Consider the following 23,856-nt stretch of genomic DNA (forward strand, 5'->3'; position numbering starts at 1 on the left):
ATTGTGTCCTGAGCCGGTTATGTTTTCTTCACATATATAATATATACAGATATGTATAGCCATCAGAATCCAGAGACAGTCTGTACCAAAGCTTGTGCCTATTCCTACCAGGGAAGGGCCTGCCACAAGGCTTGGATTTGGTTTAGTTTTCTACATATTTGTTGCATGGTTTTATTTGTAAGCATAATGGCTCTATGTTTACAGGATACGGCATATATCTAATATGTGGTATCTTATTTTTTTAAGTTTCTCTAGTTTTCAAGTGTGTTTCCACTCTTTGATTTTACACAAACTCTTGGAAACTGGCCAGACAAGTTCTCTGTAGCCTGTAAAGTTCAGGATCTTGGCCAGATTCAAGTTGTCATCAATTTTACCTCCCTCTTCTTTAAATAACATCCCACTTTCTCCTTAGTACTTCACAGATTTTTGAACGTTAACATTCTCTGTTCTCACCTGGACTTTAATGAGTTTTACACTCTTTCATTTTATCTGTTTGTTTAACTGAATCTTATTTTTTGTGTACTCTTTCTAAACCATTTCCATTTTGAATATGGCCTTTCTGAATTTTTGCTACTGAGCTGTCTTTCTTTTCCAGTCTAAGGCAATGCTGAGTGACAGCTGCAGAGTTTCCCTGGGGATTTTTAGGAATGTCTTGGATCCTTCTATACTGAAATTTCAAATTACATCTTCCTCAAAATACTGAAGAGCCAAGTTATTTTTTGTTTTCTGAAAGACAACAGTATGACATTAAATAAAAAATCCAAGTTCTGTTACTGATGTTTTTTCTTCTGAAAGATGATTACCAGAAACCTTTGCTTGGGAATGCTTATGAAATACTTCTAAGTAAACAAATTACCTCAATCCAAAGATGAGAGAGCTTATAAAACAGTCTTTTGATTGGCAGCTGTTCAGTGAGACATTTTTGGCTGTGAGAGTTTGATTGATCTAAAGCGCAGACTGACAAGCTGTGGACAATTTTCTTAAGATAATTTGTTTGGATTAAATATGAAGCCCACAAAGAAATCCTGTGCCACGGAATTACTCAGAGCACTCTTGGCCACCTAGCTTACACTTCTGTAATGAGAATTTGTATTTGCCAAGGATAAATTAAGAGCCCAGCAGTCAGCATCTCCATCCTTAGATGATGCAGCTTGAAACGAGCTGAACACTTGCATATCTGGTCCTAAACAGTATGTAGGCAAAATGTGTAAGTTCTCTTTATCTGTGTGGTCTTATAAAAGACGACAGATTGTGAGAGTAAAAATCACTTCAGAGATAAACTGTGATGGATGTTCTTTTTCCTGGATGGAGTTAACTTTGGAGGCTAAGCGTACTAGCAAACTCCAGCTGCTTTGTACATCTTTGCCAAAACTGAGTAGCCACAAACCCAACCTAACTTGCTGGTTAAAACAGGTTTACAACTGTTTACCTTTGCTGGAGTGGAACAGAGCAGTTGGAGCATACCAACGAATCAGAGTGATTTTTTACTTTGCTGAGGTATTTATCCCTTTGTTAAATCTTATATGGAATAACCCAAGGCAGAAGCAGTCAGTTCTTGGCATTGGATAATCAAGTTGATGCAAAACTTACATTTAAAGCCAAAGCCACTGTGTTTTTGCATCTTATTTGCCTTTATATTCTTCTCCTAGTTGTTTGCCATATATATGTAATAATTCCCTGTCATGTTGGCCTTATAGTTAGTCTTTATTTTGATACAAATAACCATCAGTTTGAGTGCATTTCACAGGCTTTAGCTGCTCAAGGAATCTTATGAAAATGTCTTTTAAAACTGTGATTTAGATGAATGAAGAAAATTTTGTGGGTGAAGTGCCAGAGGAGTTTTTCACTTCAGAATCATCTTGTCTCTCATGGTTTTCATTTGTCACCGTATTGGGTTGCTTTATTTACCTATGAGGACTTCTTCTATTTTATTATGTTGGTCCATGTAATCAGAGGTGGCCATTGGTGACACAACAGTAGAGTCTGAAACTTCCTGCCAGTATTCCATTATGTTTTGTTGCTGTGTGACAGATGGTAGCAAAGGGGCAGTCTGACAGTGCTGACATCTGGCATGGCGCTGAGGATCAGGCAAAGGTGTGTCACTGAATTCTTCTGTGGGAAAAAAGTTGTACCCATTGACGTTAATCGGTGCTTGCTGAATGTTTATGGAGACCAAGCAGTGGATGTGAGCACAGTGAAGCAGAGAGTGGTGCATTTCAGCAGTGGCGGCAGTGACAGACAGTACTTCTGCTGGTGCAGATTTTGATGAGAATGACATGCAGGCTCTTGTTCATCACTGGCAAGTATTCATACCTACTGGTGGTGACTATGTTGAAAAATAGTGTTTTGTATCTGACAATTTGCTCCATCAAACAGTGTTATTGTGCTCTGTTGTATCTTTAATGAAAATAAATAGGAGGCATTGTTTTCAGAGCAACCAGTTACACAATAGTTTCCCATCTATAAAATGAGATAACAGTTGTCTTCTAGTTTTTCCTTTTTGAGGTTTGCTGATATGAAGGTAATTTTGTTTTTCTCTGGTTTCATAAAAAGTTCTGGAAATAAGTTATTTTAACACTTTTTTATTCTGTCTGAGACTGAAATGTAGCATTGGTGTTGATGAAGTTCTGGGTTTGGACATGCTTATACTGCCCTAAGACTAGAAAATCTTGAAACTGATTTCAACTTGTGGTCACTAATGTAATAAAGAAATGATATTATCAGTAATAAATATTACAAATTCTAGCCTGCAATTGTTATGGGGCCTAATGCTCAAAGAAAGCACAATTAGTATGATAGATGAATGCCAGCAATTTTAGGGGAATAATACAATATATAAGAATGATCTTTGTGTTATTTGTTGAGTACATATGTTTAAAATCACCTGGGAAATGCTCAGAAGCTTTTGCTTGCAGCAAAGGCAATTGCTGAATCAGCTGCATAAAATGCAGCTCTAATAATCTCAGTGTCTTTGCTGAACCTCAGCTTGATTCACCTCTGCTTTCTTGCTGCCTTTGCTGCTGCAGAACCTCTTGTGTAATTTTGAAGTTCCTGGTGGCTTTCTTCAGTTTCTGCCTATGTACTAGTTATCAGGGAGAAAACAGCTGTATCTTTGAAGTTGTTGCATCAGCAGCCACTGCTAGGCAAACTCTACTTTTCCAGTCTATTCAGTCTTATTATGTTTGCGTGTTTTCACTTCTGTAGGATTTGGCAGTTTCTATCTGGATTCCAGTAATGTCATACCTCTATGCTTATTTCATCTGAGTTCACAGAGAAGAGTGGCAACCTCCAAGTTTTCTCTGAATATGCATGTCCAGGAGGGTGTACTACCTCAGTAACCTGTAGACCATGATTGTCAGCAAATCCACTGTAGAGGTGAAGGAAGAATCACCTTTTATGCTAAATGTTCACAATCTTTACAAACAAAAATAAACAGTTGGGGGAAAAAAACTTAAAAAAAAATAACAAGTCAAAAGCCCCAACAGCTTGTAACAGCTGCCACATTCCACCCAAGAGAAATCTTTATGCTAATGGAATCTGACAGGATCTACATCAGATATCTACACATAAGGTTGGAAAAAGAAAACAAAAAAACAGAGAGAGAAAAGGAAAAGACTAAGATTTCTGGGTAGGTAGTGTTTTATGTATGCAGGCTTTTTGTACTTATTCTCACTTCTGCGTTTTACAATCTTTGATACCTTGAAGTAAAACATTTGTTGAATGCACAAGCTTCTTGATATGGTCAAAGGCTAAACAGAACTCTTTCTGTTTGAGTTGTTAAATATGGAGCACAGCACCCCTGCTGTGTACCAGCTGCAGAGAAAATTCTGCTGAAGATGCATGAATGAAGTTGCTTAGAAAGTTAATGTCTTTCAGTGTCTTGCATACCAGTCTCTTGTACCAGACTGGCAAAAATGTAGGGAAAATTAGAGTGCTCAGCTATAGAAATAAGGCAGTCACTCACATCTTGTTTTTATGTATAAGAGCATTCTGATCCCAGGACACATAGCATTGGTGCAGGAAACTGACTGGAGTTATTAACCATCATCCTGGGGAATTCCATGAGGATGGTGACCTCAGAGTCACTATGCTTGTGGGAATGGTGTCTTTTAATTCTTATCTGCCAACAAGAAGCCTGGGAATTTCTAGATCAAAAGAAATTATGTGCTGAGATTTCCCAGAATGAACTGGGGATAGCAGGAATGGGAAAAGGATTAAGAAAGAAAAATCTGAACTTGCTCAGTGTTCTTTTATAATATCAGTAATGGCCACTGTATCCCTAGAAATTCTGAGTGTCACTTCTCTGTGTGATCTTGTAGTTTTCTTGATAGACTCAAGTTTGCTGAAAGGGGCAAGACATTTCCTTTCCTCTGGCACTGTGGAAGTGTACCAGCTGGATGTGTGGTTAGCACAGTAACAAAAGATAATAGGAAGCCATGCAACAGGGGAATAGAAAGGGAACATCTTTTCACACACTGGCAGTAAGATGGCTATATTTCAGGACTTAGAAAGTCATTTTGGATGTTTCTGACATTCATGGATCTTCTCTCTAAACTTCTTAATAGTGTACTGCTAGAAGGTTTCAAGATCTTTGGAATACAGTTCCTGCAAGAACCTCTTTTTGGTAGATTAGGCCAAGCTTCACTGTCAAAAACATATTCTAGCGAGAGAAAAACAACTCTTTCAATTGCTATTTGCCTAACATAAGCCAAAAGTGGCAGAGTGCAACCTTACATGGCATTGAAGAACGAGCATTCCTGTGACAGTAGTCAGAGAAGATCTAACTCTGAAAAAAAATACAGGACACAGTTTCTACATTTCCTTGTAGCTGGACCTCTGATTCAAAATGTGGGCTCTCCTACAAGGCATGTTGTTAAGGAATCTTGTAAAGGTAGGGAATCTTGTCTTGTCCCTTTGAAGCTAGAAGAAGCTATTAGAAACACCCTTAGAAATCTCTTCTTAAAGGCATTCACAGGCATAACAGGCATGGTTTTTTTTTGTTTTTTTTTTTTTTTTTTTTTGTTAAGCTTCAGGAGCTATTCCCTAAATAATCCCTTCTGCTTACACCAACGTAATGTAGAAATAACATCTTTAAGCTTATTGAAGTTGCATCACACTAAAACTGATGCTTGGAGTAAGCAAACCTACCAGTGTGAATGTCAGAAGAAAACTCAGATATTCTTCCTGTCCTGTTTTATACAAGAGCAGCAGAGGGGCTTGAGCTGTGCTAGCTGCCAGCAGCCATGAAGTAATGAGACTGGTTTGCTCTGCATCTGTCTTACATTGCTCACATGTGGATGTCAATATCTGCCCCTTCACTGATGCAGAATCCTAACATATGTAGATAACTCCTATTAAAATCCACACGGTTTTACAGAGCTGGTTGTCACTAAAGATGATTTTCGTTTATTAGATACACTTAACTTTCCCTGAATTCCCTGGGTCTGGAATGAACTTAGTGTCTACAGTTGGCTGTCACCATTCAGAAGGACTTCGCTCAGGAATGGCTGAGGAAAAAAAAAACCAAAAATTTGTGTTAGTACCTACTGAAACTGAACAAAGAGCAGTCATACTTTTAGACTCCCTCTCTTCCATTTCCAAAACTGGAGGGAAGAGCTTACTGTTCTGAGCATTTATCTTACAGTACTATAGATCACATTTTGGGGCACTAAACATTATAATATGAACGAAGATACTATTTTTTCCACTATGCGCTACTGCATACTTGGGTAGATGTTGGCATATCATTAATCAGTGAATTCCTTTTGCAGTTGCTGATTTGTGCCAGCATGGCAATTTATGTTCAAGGATGTGGTTATACTTCCACTTCCACCATAGTCAAAAACATCCCCCAAAGCTCTGCTGAAGTCAGTTTAGTGATATCGGCATAAAATCTGTGAGAGTGGGCTGAAGCCAATGGTATTTAATTTTTTTCATGGCATGAAATTCCAGTTAATTCCCAGGGTTCTCTGAGACCCCATTTACATGCCCATTTTGAAAGGCTGTCCAGAAAATACTGAAATGATTCTGGAACAATATCTAGCCATGTGCCATCTGTTGGCCATTTACTATACTGTTTCAGGGGTCATACAGTTTCTAAGTGCCTGAACCAGAAAGATGATATGTCCTAGACTACTCTATCTGTATATAAACCCTCAGATTAATACCTCATTCAAGGAGAAGGGCTCTATAATAAAAGTTTTTCCATCCGTCCCATCTCAGATGTTTACTTGTCCTACAGTAGTTTACCTTCACTTTCTTCGGAACTCCGAGAAGATATAAGACTATTGGTTAATGGTTCATCTCATGAGTAGGTATACAGATTGGTCTTAAAGTGATGTAAGAAGCATAATCTTGCTTATTCTTAAAGGATAAAGTGATTAAACATCACTACAAAAGCAAATGATGCATATTCAGGCTTATGTCCTCCAGCCCTTTGAAGAGGAATCATTTGAACCAGAGGAAATAGCTTTGCTCCTGCATCACTGGGCTTCTTATGCAGGCACCAAATTTATTTAACCCCTCTGTAATTTCACACTGATTCTCTAGCTTGCTGTCACAGAATCCCAGCAGGTTATCTCATATTATCTTGAATTAGACTGTGTTTATGATACCAGTGTTAGGTGGAATACTGATTTCCACATAGTGGTTTTCTGTTGGTTGGTTCATGCTATTCATTTGGAGAGACAGATCTGTTGTAGCTTCAGCCCAGCTCGGATGTCAGTGAGAGAAATAAAGGACCACATGTTCAAAAGTATTTGGAAATGGTACATGCAAAACCTTTCCAGTGTCCTACAGATTTTCTACATTGCATGTTGCCTAAATTCTGTCAAAGTTTATTGTGTCCTTCAAGCAAGTCTATTATCCAGTCCACATAAGGTTCTCAGAGAAGACAAAGGCTTCATGATGGCATTTGGGCTGTGAGTTTCTTAAATAATATCAGCCAAACTGTTCATGTCCATTCCATTGCAGCAGAACAGTTTTCCAGAATGTTTCTGTGGGGGTGTGGGTTCTGCAGGTGACATCTGCACTCCTAGCATCTTCACCATGGCACTCTGCACTGGTGTGCAAGTATCCAGGAGATACTGTCTCAGAGACAGTGTAAAACTGAGAACTAGCTTGCATGACCTCTAAAGAGTTACTAAAGAGTCTTTAGCACTTGTTGATATGGAAGGAAATACAGCTGTGGTGATTTCACCACATTTTAAATATGTTTTAGTTTTTGTCTCTCTAAGTTTCTATATAATAGAATTGTTATAATTGTTCTATTCCCTCACTGGCATGCATGCACTTAGGAGATCAATGCAGATGATATATGGTATTGATTTTGTATTGTCTTTGAAATCTACAGAGCTCTTCTTGATACATTTGACCAAGTACTTCACATCAATTTATTGCTAACTCAGTCATCTATGTAATACATGTGTCAATTTGCTAAAACTCAGATTCTAAATGTAAACACATTGCTTTAAAGAATGAACTGTGAATTATTTTGTTGTAATGTGGGTGTACACCCTGTTGCAGTGAAATACTGTTATTTGCAAAGTTCCACTTAAGTTCATTGTGTGAAATCTAGGACGTGCTATATGGAATGAAATATAGAACATGCTATATATCTATCTAAGGTATATGAGATATTTTGGCAGAGATGAGGCTACATGGCTCAACATGCCAGTCTGTAATTTTAAGATACTCCAGCCTCAGTTTTTTGTTTGCTTTCTTTCTTTCCTTTTTCTTTTTTTATTACGTCTTACTTTTCCCCCTTAAAGTGAGCTGAGTGTCTCATGTAGTGTTTTATGCAGTTCTCTTCATCTGCTTTCCTTTGTAACATATTCCATATGTTTACTATCTTCCCTTTTTGTTGTTCAGAAGCCTGAAGCATTTTCTTCACCAAAAACTGCATGGTTATTTTGCCAGGAAACAACATTGTTCCAAAAAATGCTATAGAAACAAATAAAACACATTTCCAAAATGGTACTGCCAAATAGGAAAATATAAAATGCTCATTATTTTTGATGACAAAGATATTGAAAGGAAAAAAAAAGTTGTTTAAAAATAACTAATTCTTGAATAGCTTTGTGGGAGGATATTCAATTAAATGGAATGTAGTTTTCCAGTGAGCCCATTTAATCTTGGATTGAAATTATGGGTTCAATTATTATTATTTTTCATTTCACTTTTTTTTCCTTTTTTTTTCATCTATATTCTGTGTTCCATTCCTGGCATTGCAGTGATGTTTGTTACTATTTATATTTTATGTTGAGAATCTTTTAAAATCTGTTTGTAAAGCTTTACAAGAGTGCCAGATGTTATGTTGGAAGCTCAAAGACCAAAATCAGATCATAAATCGTGACATACCATATACCAAAAAAGCCAGTTGCATCACTCTTTTGCACTTCCTTTATTGGCTTTCCTTTTCTCTCCCTTTTTAACTCACAGCAGGTGAAACTGCAATGTCTTACCTGGTATGTTTACTTTGCAGACTCAGAACAGAGCACTGGGTCAGACACAGAGGTGCTGGCAGAAAGAACATCTTGCTCTTTTGGCTCCCATTCTGACCTTACATCTGGTGGATCAGGTCCTCAGCCTCCTCCACCTTCATCCATGGAGGAGATCCAAGTAGAACTGCAGTGTGCTGACCTCTGGAAAAGATTTCATGACATTGGGACAGAGATGATCATCACGAAAGCAGGCAGGTAAGATATCTCTGGCTTTCTGTGTAGTTAAAAAAAAAAAAAACAGAACAAAACAAACGAACAACTATTTTCATTCATGAAAAGCCCATAAATAAATACCTGAGGGAACAAATGTAAATGATTGTCAGATTTTCACAGCTGCATATCCTACCAACTTTATGAAGTTCAATAAAGTGATTCCAAATTTCTGCTTGAACCAGTGGTTCCAAAGGGTAGATGGCAACTGTAGGAAGCAGTTGAAGATAGCTCTTTCTAACAGCAAATAAATAAATGGTCTTTTTGTTGCTGGCTGCACTAAGTTTGAGACGAGTTATGGATCTGGGGACTAACAGAACTTTTAAGTTTAACTTTTTAGTTCTGTTAGCACTTCATGACCCAACTGATTTAATCTTACACATAGCCTAGTTTAAACTCATCATTGCTATGACATAATGTATTCCTGCAGTTCTGAGTAGATAAATTCCAAAGATTTCTTGTATTAATGAAGAGCAGGTTTAGTGCTTACCTCTGCTATTGCAAATGATCTCATGTCAGCTGTGGCCAGGAAGGGTCACTAACAGCCAGATTTAAAAAACAAAAACAAAAACAAAAACAAAAACAAAAACAAAATGCTGAAAGTCATTCTGCCTTCCTGTTCGAGTGTCTCATTGCTGTCTATTCTTAAAACAATGGTGAGAATCTGTTCACCAAACACAACCTGAAATTAGCTGCAAAATCTCTAGATATAGCAAGGTATTAAATATTCTATTTTTTTTACACGTGCTTGTGATAATATAATTTTCCTTTCCTCCACTTAACGGTATTTTAATTGCGATTAAAATTGCTGCTAAGAAAATCAGCACCATGGACAGGGTTGTTCAACGGGAGCGAACCGCGCGGCTGTCACGAGAGCTGTTCCGCCCCTACTGCAGAAACGTGGAGGGCAAATTTTCCACAATATTTTTTCTTCCCTTCCCTTCCCTTCCCTTCCCTTCCCTTCCCTTCCCTTCCCTTCCCTTCCCTTCCCTTCCCTTCCCTTCCCTTCCCTTCCCTTCCCTTCCCTTCCCATTCCCATTCCCATTCCTTTCCTTTCTTCCTTTTTTTTTTTGTTTTTTTGTTTTGTTTTGTTTTGTTTGTTTTGTTTTGTTTTGTTTTCTTGAGGGGTGGGGAAGAAGTTCATTCTTTTATGATAAATGGAGGGGATGGGCTTAACAGCAGCACAGCAAAATGAGCGGAGCTTGTTGATATGAAGATAACTTTTCTGAATGAAGTAGTTGACCTCTCTGGGATCTTAAAAAACTGCAGGGAAATTACAGTGTCTTTACAAAAATCACTCAAAAACTTGCAACATCAGAGCCAATGTAATTATACAAATTGTTTAACACTTGTTCTCACAGAAGCCTCAGGAGTTTTGGCAGAGGAATCAGAGCTATTAGAGATATTAAACTTATTTAATTAGCCCAAAATAATATGTATTTTGATTTATTTTATTTTATTTTTTAGAGAATAGATGCAGGTAAGCCTGTATAAGTTGTAAGAAATATTTCTCAGACTCAATATGTGGTTTTCTGTAAAACCATTAATGGCATTCTCAAGTGGCAAGTTAGAGAATATTTACAAGCTTCAGCCTTGACAGTTTTTCCACTAACAAAAACTGATGCACCACAGCGCAAAGTTTAACATACCAAGCAAACCATGTATTCTTTACATTTTTAAATCATATCATTTATCCTTGAAGAAAGATGTTTATTATTTCTTTAGTCTTCACGGTCATTAAGTTAATCATTGACTGTACCCACGCAATCTATGTAGGTCACTCCAAATGTAACACCCCCTATTTATTTCCCTGGAAACTACAACAAAGATCACAAAAACACAACTTGATAGCTACAAAACTCTACTTTTCAGCATAACCCAGCATTATCTGTGCATTTTCACAAGCGATCAGCATTGGTGGAAATCCAGAAGGATCACTCCTTTCCTAACCCAAAAGACAATGCACATCATTTTACCCACTAAAGGCTTCATCTTGAACCTTTTCTTCTGAGGGGAATTCATGTCGCCACTCCATGGACTGCCATTTTTACTCTAGCTTATAGTTGTGATTCTGCATCTTGTAATGATTTGATCCAGAAAATTGCAACCTACAGCCTCATACTGAGTGGTTCAATAGACACATATTTGCGTATGAAGTTCTTTCTGTTCCTGTGTGAGCATTCATAGGACTCATCTACTACAAACTTTGTTCTGTTCCAACACTGTCACTATCATTTCCAATGCACTGAAACAGATATTCAGCTCCATACACAGTTCTCTGACTGCATTTTGCTGATTTGTGGGGATGAGTTGATTGAGACGCTCTTCATTTTGTGGTGTGACAGCTGTGTGTGGCTGTTCAGAACTCAGCTTGTCTTTCTCATCACCATCACCACAGCTGAAACACACCACTCACCGCCTGACTGTGCTCACGTCCTCTGTTTTGTCTCCATAAGCATTCAGCAAACACTGATGAATGTCAGTGGGTAACATTTTTTTTCTGCATGTAGGAATTCAATGACTCATTTTTGCTTCTTCATTTCCATGTCAGACACCATTTTGTCAGACTGCCTCTCAGCTGCCATCTGTCACACAACAAAATGTAATGAGATATTGGCACAAAAATCCAACATATACTACTACATCACTAGCCTTCTCCTCTGATATCATGCGCCAACATAATAAAATAGGAGGCATTGCTTTCAGAGCAGTCTTCATGTATAGCTACTAAATGTACATGTCTTTACCATTTAATGTTATCTCCAGTGGTTATATTAACAGTATTGGAGGAGATTTTTTTCTGCTGACTATATTTTAAAGTTAATCACTGCAAAGCATAAAGAAGATCTGGTCAATTTATTTACCCAGGACATCTGTTTACTGGGACAGTCCTAACAGATTTGAAGAAACATACTATTTAAATATTTAATATTTTTGATTAAACATACCCTTTTTTCAGAGTGGATGTTTCTGTGATAGATGAGAACTGAATTCTGTTTCTTCACAGGTACAGATACATTGTGCATCCCATAGATTAGATAGCACGATTTCTGACAAAGCGAGACATGAATTGTTATTATCTGTTCAGGATTTCCTATTACTAATTGAAATTTTGAGAGGTGCACAGCTTCATTTCCTATTTCTTGCTTCTCCAGGGAAGACTGTTCTCCTTTTTGTCAATTTCCCTCTAGAAATCCTATTAGAATCCTACAAGGCCTTCTTATTTTGAAAACCCTTGTAATTGCAGAGTCGGTTGCCTATACGTACAGCAGCTCCTTAACTTTCTATGAGTGGTAAGACACTCCTTGGATCCAGCTTGTTTTCACGAAGACTTTTTGCTCTTACTGATTAATGCTAGTTTCTAGTCTCCATTCTCATTTCAAACTTATTTCTGGAACTATATCCTGCTTACATCAGGCCTACTACACTTTCTAACTTTTAAACTCCACTTCCACTCACATTTAAATCCAATTTCTCTTTTTTTTCTTTCTTGAAGTTGCATTTATAGATGCCTATTTTTTGATCTGTTTCCGTGAACTGACTACAGTCCTCTTAGAATTTTCCCTTCTTTCTTTCTACCAGAATGTTGCTATTCAGACTTAATAAGATTCTTATAACAAGAGTCCTTTGTTCTTTTTGCAAAAGATGCAAATTTCTTTCTGTCAGCTGCAGTGCATTCCAATCTACAATCTCTTTTATCTCCTTTTGGTTTGAAAGGGAGCTTTAAACTCTACAAAATAAAATAAACTTACTTTAAGTCCCGCCTTAGGAGGGAAACAGTTCATGGGGGTGATTACACAAGGGTGGCCAAGTACACAGGCACAACTGGAAGGTGTTCCTCCAAGGATACTGATTCTATCTTTAGCAAATTTGGGATTTCTTCTCAGAAATGAGGGTAACAATCACAGGAGTCTTATCATAGCTACCAAATCTGTACTGAGGGATGTCTTGAAGCTGGGTGCTCATGCTAGGCTCAGTAATAAGAATGGAATTAAAAGAGAATAGTGAATGTAAGAGGTGGCCTTGCTCCTCTCTGCCTCCTGATAAGTGGTATATTGACTGGATTTTCTTTGCCTGCCTTGTACTATGAGCCTGAGTTCTATGAAACACATACTTGCAGCTGTTCACACTACCAAATAATTGTTCTGTTTCCAGTGGAAGGAAGCAAGAGTTCCAAGGTGCTCTTCAGTTAAAGGCAGCAGCAAAGATTTAGTTGTGGAATTCTGATGTAGTGTTCACGTCTTCCCTTCCTGCCCCTCACTTTAACTCCTCACAAGTTTGTTTTTCTAAACAAATACACATTTGGCACCAGTCTTAAAAGACAAAGTATTATGAGGTGTAAAATAGCTGTATATTCAGGCTACCCTGCAGAGTTCTGCACATTGTAAATGCTACATACACCTAATCTGCGCATCTAAATCAGTCTGAATATTTTACAGTTACTTAATCAGATTTGTTATGATGGGAAGTGTCTGTTCTGTCTGTTACTGTCAATAAGATTGTGCTAAATACAAACGGTCTTTTGCTGTAACTGAAGAACACATTTTCATTTTAGGGTTTCCATTTAGCAGATGTCACCCTTGAGCAAATGTAATCCCATTGAAGTTAGTTTTTCTTTGATTTAAGCAGTGTATAAATCATTATGCTGAACAGTCATGAAAATTATGGTGAATTTTGTCAGTTCTTTTAAACTGTCATGTGACATCAGTTCACATGCTATGTGAATTCCTAACAAGCTATCTGTGCAGGATTTCAAGTGTTTGAAAAGCTGCAAGGAATTGCACTTGTGTTTTGAGATAACCTGCCAGGTACCTCTTAGATTCTTATCCTTTAATGTGAAGTGCCTGCTCAAAAACTTCACAGGAAGAGCACAGGGATTCATATCACATTCCACCCAAGTCCCTCAGTCACTACTGTTTATTTCTGCCTTTTCCATCTTCCCCTTTCCAGGGATGATGTAGCAGTGCTGCTGGAGACCTGCTGTGATAATTCCAGGCCACATCCTTATGTAAAAAAAAAAACAAACCCAAGTTATTTTTACACCCACAGAAAATCATCACAGTAATATTTTACAAAACTTTATAAATATACTTAAGCCTTAGAGAAAGCAGTGGGTTCAGTCATGCTTTCTCCAGTAGAGATTAGCCTCTAAGCCTGTTGAATGGTCTGTGGCAATCTTTTACAAGGTATTTCATAAGTAAACAAGCCCATAAGCTATATTGCAACCTTACACAGGATTGAAGTGTTGGAGACAGTTGCTGGGAACACAAAGCATTCAGTTTTCCCAATGTAGTGTGCAGATTTAGTCTCAAAGAGACTCAGATTAAATCCTGGATTTCTCATCAACCCTCTGAAACATGACCCACCTCTTAAGCTACTCCCAAGCCACCTCTATCCAATTAAGGAGAGTGGATTCATAAAATGCCACATTCTGTACCCATTTGGTTTGGCAGATTTAATGAGCCATTATGATAGAAACAAGGTAATGCCCTCAAGACACTGAAGACTATCCGTTATTTCTTTTCCTCCCCCTTAACTGCTTAGCTAGCAAACTTACACCATCAACTCCACAAATCTACTCTCTCCTTGAAGGGTTTCTGCAGGCAACTTTTCTGATACTTTTACGTCTCTCATAACTCTAGCAGTTTGCTGGCAGCTGCGAGGTGATGTTTTCCCCACCTCTGCAATGAAAGCCTTTTCCTAGGCAGCTTTAATTACTAATACATCAGAACTTTGCCTCTCAATGGCCTGAAATGGAAAAGCTGTGGGCAGGGTGAATGCTGAGCACTGAGCTTTTCCTTCCCACCCTCTTCTCCAAGTGTATATATGTAGTGCAGATGGGAAAGAAAGAATGAAATAATTTCTCACAGTCACAGTGCAGTTTTTGAAAGGCATGTTTGGAGATGTCCACAAACATTTCCATTTTTCCCTCTTCCAGACTCTATTGTTAATACTTCAAGAAATAAAAATGTTGGGTGGAGATGTAAATCTTCTCAGACATTTCACTACTCTTCACTAAACAAGAAGACAAAATGTGATGGTGGTTTCTATGGAGGCCTCTGGAAACAGTAAACAAAGATATTTTTATTTTTATTTATTTTATTTATTTTATTTTTTATTTTTATTTTTAATTCTGCCATCATCATTTTAATACTATTTATTTATTTCCCCTTTAATATTCCCTTTCCATCTAACCTACTCTCATTCCATATAGAGTCATCTACCTGTCAGAGGATCAGCATGTAATTACACATTGGTACTCAGTATTTTTAGTTTCTCCCAACAAAGTTCTGTATCTTCTGGATAGAAGTAGTACAACTGAATAATACTCTCTTGTGGGACCTCAGGTCAAGGTTTGTTGTACACTTGGTCCGGAACAGTGACCAGAGCAAAGTACAGCTCTTCTGTGTTCAGACAAGAGAAGAAAAGCAGGGAAATAATTTTTTGTTGTAGAAGCTTCATAACTTACCTATCAAAAGAAAAAAATTAAGACATAATGGGATTAGACATCACATAGAAGATGACATTTACAAAAAAGTTAGACTTCAGGAAAGCCATAGTGACACTACCAGTATTTCTGTTAATTGTGGGATGTAGGTCTAATAAGCAAATTCATTTAAGGCACCTTTTTCTTAAGTGTCTATGAACGTAAAGTCAAGAGTCTGTAATCTTCTGTAATGATGGTTTTTCTTTAGATATTATTCCAGTACAATTAAAATCCATACTGAAATGTAATTTTCTCAAAGTAAGCATTTGGTGTGTCATGAGACCATAGTGCTAGATGAAAAGAAAAAACAGCAAAATAGAATATATATGCTGCCTACATCTATAGTGAAGCACTGAGAGTGGAGCCTGGACTTGAGGGACAATTTGTCTGGAAGGCTAAATACCAGGAGTCAGGAATAGAAAGTACTTGACTGAGAGTGCCTTACTAACAGGTTTTTATCCTGCTATTCCTTTTCTTAAATGGAAAAACAAAGAAACAAATAACAAAAACACCACCACCAATAAAGCAACAGCAACAAAAAACAAGGATGATTCAAAGCACTGACAGAGCAATCTTTGCTATCCATACTAAGTTCATTATGTGTCACGCCAAGAAGTGATCTTTGTAAAAGTAGCATGATTCTGGTGTCAGAGACAGATCAAAGAGCTTGTTCAGCTTCATTATTCACCATTTTCTCCCTTGTTTCTACCCTTCTATTCCTAGGAGAATGTTTCCAGCCATGAGGGTGAAAATAACAGGTTTGGATCCACACCAGCAATATTATATTGCTATGGATATTGTACCTGTGGATAACAAGAGATACAGGTAAGCTTTATAGGCATAGAGATAGGAGCATTTTGTGATGTATCAGTGTCGGTAAAAGCCCAATAAAGGCAATAGTGTATAATATGTCGTTATACACTTTTGCTAAAGTATGCTGGAGGAGACTCTGTTGGTTTAAGGCTTTAGGTGAGCTGACCAGAATTGTAAGACAAAACCACAGAGGTTTAAAATAGTTCCTTGCACATTTGATCTGAGATGGATAGACCACTCAGTGCATAAGGAATTGGTATCACTCAAAGGGTTGCAATCAACAGCTTGATATTCAGGTGATCAGTGACAAATGTCATACCTCAGGGGATGATATTGGGACTGGCTCTACTTATCATTATCGGTGACAATGACAGTAGGACTGAGTGAACCGTAAGCACTCTACTTTATGGTATAGTCAACGTGTAGGAGGGAAGGGAGAGCAAGTTCAGTAGGTTTGAGAGGCGGGTCTGTGCAAACCTCCAGAAGTTCAGTAAGGACAAGTGCAAGATCCTGAACCTGGACTGGGACAATCTGAAGCACAGATACAGGCTGGATGGAGAATGAATTGAGAGCAGCCCTGAGGAGAAGTATCTTGGGGTACTGATTGCTGAAAAACAATCTCAGCAGGCAATATGTACTTGTAGCCCAGAAAGCCAATCATCCTGGACTGCAGTCTCCTAAGATTCCGCCTGCAGTAATGTGTTCTGCCATGGGCCCTGTAGCATAAGGATATGCACCTATTGAAGCAATATGACCCAGACAGAAATGATTTATCTATACTCATAAGATCCTTGAGAGCAACTATTTTCCCAAAATAGTACTTACTACTCCACATCTCAAGGAGTCAAGAACTTTTCCTCAAATGCTAAATATTGCATTTTTCTCTCAGATTATGCAAAGTGTTTCTCAGGAAAGTAAATTTTTGGTAGCATCAAGACAGTTCCCTAGAACCAGTTAGTTATTTTGCCTCTTTCCTTCAATGTAATGTACAAAACCATGACAATCTGAGAGTATTTAACTCAAAAATTAGAAGACTGTCTTATATTCTGTTTCTGCCCTTGCCAGTTTATGCAACCACATAGAATAAACTAGTGCTGAAATGAATGAACATTCTTCTCCATTTCTTTTAAAAATACAGGAAATGAATCACTGTAAGTAGGTAAGGACTGAAATAGCTTCGCAGAGCTGAGTAGAGACCTAAGGAAGGGCAGTGCAGGGCAGAATTAAGAGGTGTTAGCAGGACTGTTTGTGAAATACTTTAGACTGCAGGAGCCACAGGACAGAAAGAAAGAGCTAGGAAGAGCTGTAGGAGAGGAATTTTTGGCATACACAGGATGGTTAGGTCAGGAACACGGAAGATAATTTAATTTTTTTCCTCTAATCCTGACATTGGTTATAATAAATAGGGTTTCTGATTTCACCATATTTTAAATGAGACATTATTTTTTATCGGTTGTTCTGGTGGTATCCAAAGGATTTTGGCCTTTCTGGTTGAATGTATGTTTTGTACAATCTGGCATGGCCATCAATGCATATTTCCAGAGATCACAGATCACTTATCAATATTCAAAACCTGCCTGGACATTTTCCTGTGTGACCTAATTTAGGTGTTCCTGCTCTGGCAGGAGGACTGGACTAGGTGATCTTTCAAGGTCCATTCGAATCCCTGACATTCTGTAATTCTGTGATTCTGTGATTTTCAGAGCGAGCTTTATTTACTATTTTCCGTCCTCTTACTCTGGCTCAGAGAGGGTTAAGGAGTTAAGGAGGCACATGTGGCAGAGTTTTACAGGGAAAATAACTGTGAAGGTGGTTTTAATAAGGAATCAAGTCCGAACAAGTGGCTCAGAGGTAATCTGGCTTTCATTTAGAAGGTAGGAGGTTGCAATAAAGCACATTCCCCCCTGACTGCAAATGAGTTCTTGGAGTGTGTGTGGTAGGGTGGCAGGAGAGGGAGAACTCTGGAAATGTTCCTGCAAAGGCTGAGTGACAATTTTTCTTACCCATCACCTCTTCCTCTTCCAGGTATGTGTACCACAGCTCCAAATGGATGGTGGCTGGCAATGCTGACTCTCCAGTGCCCCCAAGGGTTTACATCCACCCAGACTCATTGGCTTCTGGAGACACTTGGATGAGGCAGGTGGTCAGTTTTGACAAGCTCAAGCTGACCAACAATGAACTTGATGATCAAGGACATGTAAGTTAGAAGCTAATTTTAGTTCATACTTTCCCAGCCTTGCTCATCCCAGAATCAGAATAGCGATGCTGTTGCACTAATGCACCCCTGTCCTGGTGACCCCACAAGTGTAGACACTCCCCATGGTTGTGGAAATGTTTTTCCCTACTTTAGTGCTTTTCCTCAAATGGTTGTTGTCCCTTTAAAGCAACAAGCCTATTTCTCTTCCAAAAAGTCCAATTTGACAGGTCAACTGATGTTTGTGTCATATGAACTTGTAAGAAAGAGTAACTCTATTTTATTAGTCCTCACTCCATTCCTGTGTTCTTGTACCTGTGGATGTAGTGCAGAATTTTTAGGAAAAAAAAATGTATTCCTCCTCTTTTTTTCTGTTTCAGATAATCTTACATTCAATGCATAAGTACCAGCCTCGTGTTCATGTCATCCGCAAGGATTTCAGCAGTGATCTTTCTCCGACGAAGCCAGTTCCTTCAGGAGATGGGGTTAAAACCTTCAACTTCCCTGAGACTGTGTTCACCACTGTGACAGCCTACCAGAATCAACAGGTAAAGTTTTGTGTCTTCAAGCATCTTTTATGCGGGGTGCCCATAAAAAAGTTGGTGTGCTTCTTGTGTTTGTGAGTCATTAACTTCTCCAAGAAATATGGCTAAATAAGTGTGTCCAGTTTACAAGCCCACTGTACTTTTCTGCACAAAAACAAAATGCTTGCTGTGAGTTAGTCAGTAGACACAAAATAGACCCAGACAACCATTTTGGAGACAAGACACCTGTCATTTTTACTGTAAAATAAGTAGATGAGATCAGCCACAGAGGTACGTATTTTTGTTCACTGTTCTTTGCCACCTTGTGGTTCAAACTCCAATGTCCTGTCCACACTGCAGTTTTGAAGCAGTACAGACACTTCAGAGCCATTATCTAGCAGACAAAACTTTATTTTTCATTTCAGTGAAGGTAGAAGCTTTAAGAAAAAGGAACATCAGTGGTTTATTCACAAAAGAAGCTTTTGAGTATGAGCAACAGTAGTCTATTTATTGCACACTAAATAAAATTCTTATGCACAATTCATATTTGATCCTGATCCTGTAAAGAATTACAGTAAAGAATTACTAGTGAATCCAGATATAAGGAAAATGTATTGTTGCAGTGGGATTCTTTCTGCAGAAGCATTGACTAAGGAGCTTTGTGACAGATCTGCCATTTTTCTTGAATTAGTCTTCTTGGCACCCAAAACTGTAAATTCAGTCCACACTAGCATTTGATCACAGAATTCCTTCTCAAAATATAAGATATCTTCAAAAGGACAACAATTATTAGGAAAACATTAGTGTTTAAAGAAAAATATGCATTTGAGGCTATAGCAAATAATGAAGTTTTGGGAAGGGTTGGACTCTGAATTCCACAGTTTTGCTGTCTTTTCTCCTTCATTTTGTCTCTTGAAACAAAGCCTTTGAAGAAGGAGGTTGTCTGCTTCATTGCTTCTGCAGGCATGGTCACTGTACATGCTGAGAGCTCTTTGTATCCATCCATTCTCTCCATACTCTTCACATGTGCTGCTTATTTGCCAGCCACTTCTGCCCCTGTCACTCCTCCAGTCTTCACACCACTTCTGCCATGCTTTAGGCTTGGCATGCTCATCTTGTTCATGTACATGTACTCTTTATCTTATTCTCAGATGAGATGTGCACAACATTTCCAATTCCTGCCATAATCCTCCTTGGAGGAATGGGGGGGAAACTGTTGTGATGACATTAAAAATTCAGTGTAAGGTAATTTTTTCCCAGCCGTGTCAAAGAAAATCTCAGTTGATGAGGCTTTTTGCTGTGTGTGATGAGATTTGAGAGTGAGTTTGAAAGGACAAATAATGAGATTTGAGATTTGAGTTTGAGAGATGGAATGATGACACAAGCCACATTAGAAGAAAAACAATCTGTTACAAAGCCTGTTGGGAGAATAATTTACACAATTTTCTTCCATACATTCTACTGGAGGCTTGAATCAGAAATGGTAAGGCAAACATCTCTCTGTGCTGCCATCTGAGCTTCTGGAAAGTGAAGTCATGAACACATAGGACAACAGTGTACTAAGTACAAGAACCATTTAAATCAGTTCAGGGCAGACTGTCATAACTAGCCAGTGAATTTTTACACACTTTTTGTTTTGTAACATATAAAAGCAGTGTTCCTATGGCTGTTTCTACCTATTCCTAATTTTTTCTCAGTCCAATCCCTCAAACTGGCTTCATACAGAATCCAAAATGGAATAAACTATTTGAGCAGAGAGAAAGTCCAAACATTACACCACCATGGTGGATTCACTATCACTGTAGCACTTGTAACTTTCTACTCTTGCTCTCCCACCCCTATTCTTGAACTCAGTAAACTTATAACTGTAGACCAAACACAGAAAGAATATAGAGAAAGGAGAAGAAATGACAGGTTTTCAAAAGTTGACATTTTTTTTTCTGATGATCAGATGTATAAGACACAATTTGCAAGAGGGAAAGGAAGGAAGTCTGTACGCCACCTTACTGTAAGAAAAAAGCACTGAAATTTCTTCCTATCATCTCTGAATTCCAAACATTTGTGTTTTCTTTCTTCCAAAACATTTTTGGGGTATTTTTGTAGCAGCAATGAAGGAGATTCTGGAGGGATGAAAAAGCTTTTTTATTAAAAATAAATATAAATCCACTGAATCCACACACTTGCCCTCCAGTGGTTGTAAAACTTTGCCTTACTGGGAGAAGTGTCTCAGGAAAGAGTTGTAAAATGTTAGCAAAGCCACCACAGGGATTCCCTCTACTGTAACTTCATACTCCACACAACATTTCTGTCTCTGTACACACAAGTCCCAGGACAGCTGCAAAGTCAGCCTAGCGGAAATTAAGTTCACAAATTAAGCTTCTGCAAAAATAGGAACTGCATTCCATATCTGAAGCTAATATCCAGAAGTAAGGGCTTGATTCTGACAGAAGAAAGACACCTGCAAGTCCACTTTACATCAGTTTATATTGAACTAGTCCCTTTTGAGCAGTTTCAGCAAAAAACACCTCAAATTCAGCTGGATCTGGAGGTCTTGGTTCCTTTTCAGAGCCAGTGTGTAGAGGACAAGGGGAGGCTGACCCAGAGAAGGTATCAGATTAGGGATATCACAGAATGCAAAGTCAGCACCTCAGTATCTCAGTATTATTTTCCATTCTTGAAAACATGGAATTTCTGTTAAAAAAAGCAAGCAAGCAAGCAAGCAAGAAAGAAAACTGGAGGGAACATTCCTCAAAAAACACTGTCCAGTTATCTTCTTTGTTAAAAAAAGGGGAAAGAAATGATTTCCACAACAGCAATTCCTTGAAGGCCACCCAGATGCTGAGCATCACGGCAGCTGTGCATGTGATCAGGTGGCCAGCTGCTGTCTTTGGAAGACTGTAGGCTGCACTTTGCCTGGCCTTTTCTCCTCAGCATTGCTTTAAGGCCCATGAGTTCATCCAGCTGTTGGGAACTGGGAACGCTGGGGTGGGGATACCCCTACTGCCAACCAATATGGTGAGCCTGCTTCCTGAAAATGCAGGGCCATTGCTGGGTTGTAGATCCTAGGGTTTCTTCTTTGGAATAGCTTCTTATCTCCAGTGCTGTGCTCTGCAAATGTTCAGAGACAAACAGCAAAGGCAGGTTTCCTGGTGCTGCACTACTTTTTTGCTAAACTGATGGTCTACTTATAGACAATGAAGGGTGAATTTAACATAAATCTGTGGCAAAGCATACAAAAATTAATCATAGAGGTGTCTTGGAAAAGAGTGGTAATCATCCCTAATTTTAATTTATTGAAAGAAAAATAGTTTTTGAGGAGATGCACAAATTCTCTTATCCTTCTTTTGTAGATCACCAGACTAAAAATTGACAGAAACCCTTTTGCTAAAGGCTTCAGAGATTCTGGAAGAAACAGGTAAGGACAGATTTTTTTGTGTGTCTAAACTGATCTCCTTCCTTGATGAGTGCACGGGGCATTTACCTAGGAACCAAGAGCAGCATTTTCTAACTGTAGAGGGAAGCTTTGGTCATGCAGTCTCCAAACCCAAGCCCTAGATGTGGTTCTGTATACTATTAGACCTGTCAAACAGCATCACTTTCCTGCTTTACATTTTTTTATTTTTCTGTGACTGTGTATTTTTGCTGTTGGATATTTAATTAAATATTCACTTTTATGCCAACATCTTTTCCATAATCACTATTCTTCAGGGTATTTTCTTCTTATATTCATTTTGCTGACCTTTTTCCTATCTTAATAGTGAAATTATTTAATAATTTATATAATTATTATATTATGCTTACTTCTTTTTTTTCCACGTTTCTCTGAATCTTTCTATTGGTTGTTTAGAACATGATCAAAATATTCTTTAGCTTCTCTGATAGGCTTCTATATACATATTACTGGTATAACACTAAAATACACAAAATATTAGTTAAAATAAATGAACTTGTGCAGATACTGTAGAGCTCCTCAGAAATATCTGTTGCTGAAATGAAGAACTGAGATGGAAAATTAGGGGGCTGCAGTTTGGAAAATGAACAAATAGGTGCAATGTTAATTCTCTGCAAAATAAGGAATGATGCTATAAAAGGGGTTAAGAGGGATCTAGACGCTTCTACATTTTATTCATTTTTTTAATCACTCCTGAGTCTGGCTAAAAGATAGGTTTATCTTGTAATTTTCATAGGAAAATCTAAAACTTGGAGTACAGATGCTTGCTTTATATCAGAAGAGAAGATTGACTTTTTGATAGGGTTTTGAAACTTTTCAGTTTTTCTCTGGTGATGTCAAAGTTTTTCACTTTATGCTACTAAATTTTGTCTGGATTTTTATGAAAAGATTAAATTGAACACCTTAAACACTACTTAGAATACTTTATATTTTAATAGATCAGTGTAAAAGCAGAAACTTTTATGGAAAAACCTTTTGTATTAGTGGAAGACGTTATGGTGTCGTGCACAACTCCAACAGTGTGTGATAAACTTAAATATTTCAGTTTTACCAATGACGTGGGCATCCTTTGAATCAGCATGACAAAGGCTTTTAACATTAAATTAATGATGAAATTGAACATATATGACTACATTACAAGAGCATTAAGGTAGTAAAGCAAGGCTTTGAATGTGTTGGCCAGAGTACAAGTTGTGTTCACTGTCTTCATCTGCTGCCCCCATGGGTATTGTGATTTAGTCTTTACTTGCATAGTCCTCTTGACTGCTTTCACCAGGACTGCAACTTCATTCATGGTTTGACTTGGAAGCCTTCAATGAGTGGGCAACTCCCCTGTGTTTTCAATCACCCATTTAAATACATCTTCACAGAGAATATATCCTACTCACTCAAAAAACTTTCTAGGTTCCATCACAAAGCTGCTTTGTGAAAAGACATTCCAATCCTTATTTAATCCCCATCAAGAGTATTAGTTCTGATATTTAGGGTACATGTGCTCTTCTCTCCATCCCTGCTTGGGGGAAATAGCATATGCCCCTGTACAAGGTCTTCCCTGTGTGCAGCTGCAGCTGCACTGGAGGCTGGGCTCAGAAGAGGGATTGATGCAGTTCCAGGTCCATGGTGGGCTAGATGAACATGGAAGGCATTAATAAGGTCCAAGCACAGTGAATTTGGAC

General features: G+C 38.2%; 1 protein-coding gene across 1 annotated transcript in view; it reads left to right on the forward strand.

Moving 5' to 3' along the window:
• TBX15 (T-box transcription factor 15) overlaps window positions 1-23,856 on the forward strand; it is an 86,044-nt gene that overhangs the window by 42,266 nt on the left and 19,922 nt on the right. The window contains exons 2-6 of the mRNA XM_015874154.2: window positions 8,483-8,696; window positions 15,922-16,023; window positions 18,037-18,208; window positions 18,586-18,753; window positions 22,080-22,144. Of these exons, the coding sequence (XP_015729640.1) occupies window positions 8,483-8,696; window positions 15,922-16,023; window positions 18,037-18,208; window positions 18,586-18,753; window positions 22,080-22,144 (721 nt within the window). The remainder of the gene's footprint in view (window positions 1-8,482; window positions 8,697-15,921; window positions 16,024-18,036; window positions 18,209-18,585; window positions 18,754-22,079; window positions 22,145-23,856) is intronic.

Source organism: Coturnix japonica, chromosome 1 (genome assembly GCF_001577835.2).
Source record: "Coturnix japonica isolate 7356 chromosome 1, Coturnix japonica 2.1, whole genome shotgun sequence".
NCBI classification, from domain to species: Eukaryota; Metazoa; Chordata; class Aves; order Galliformes; family Phasianidae; genus Coturnix; species Coturnix japonica.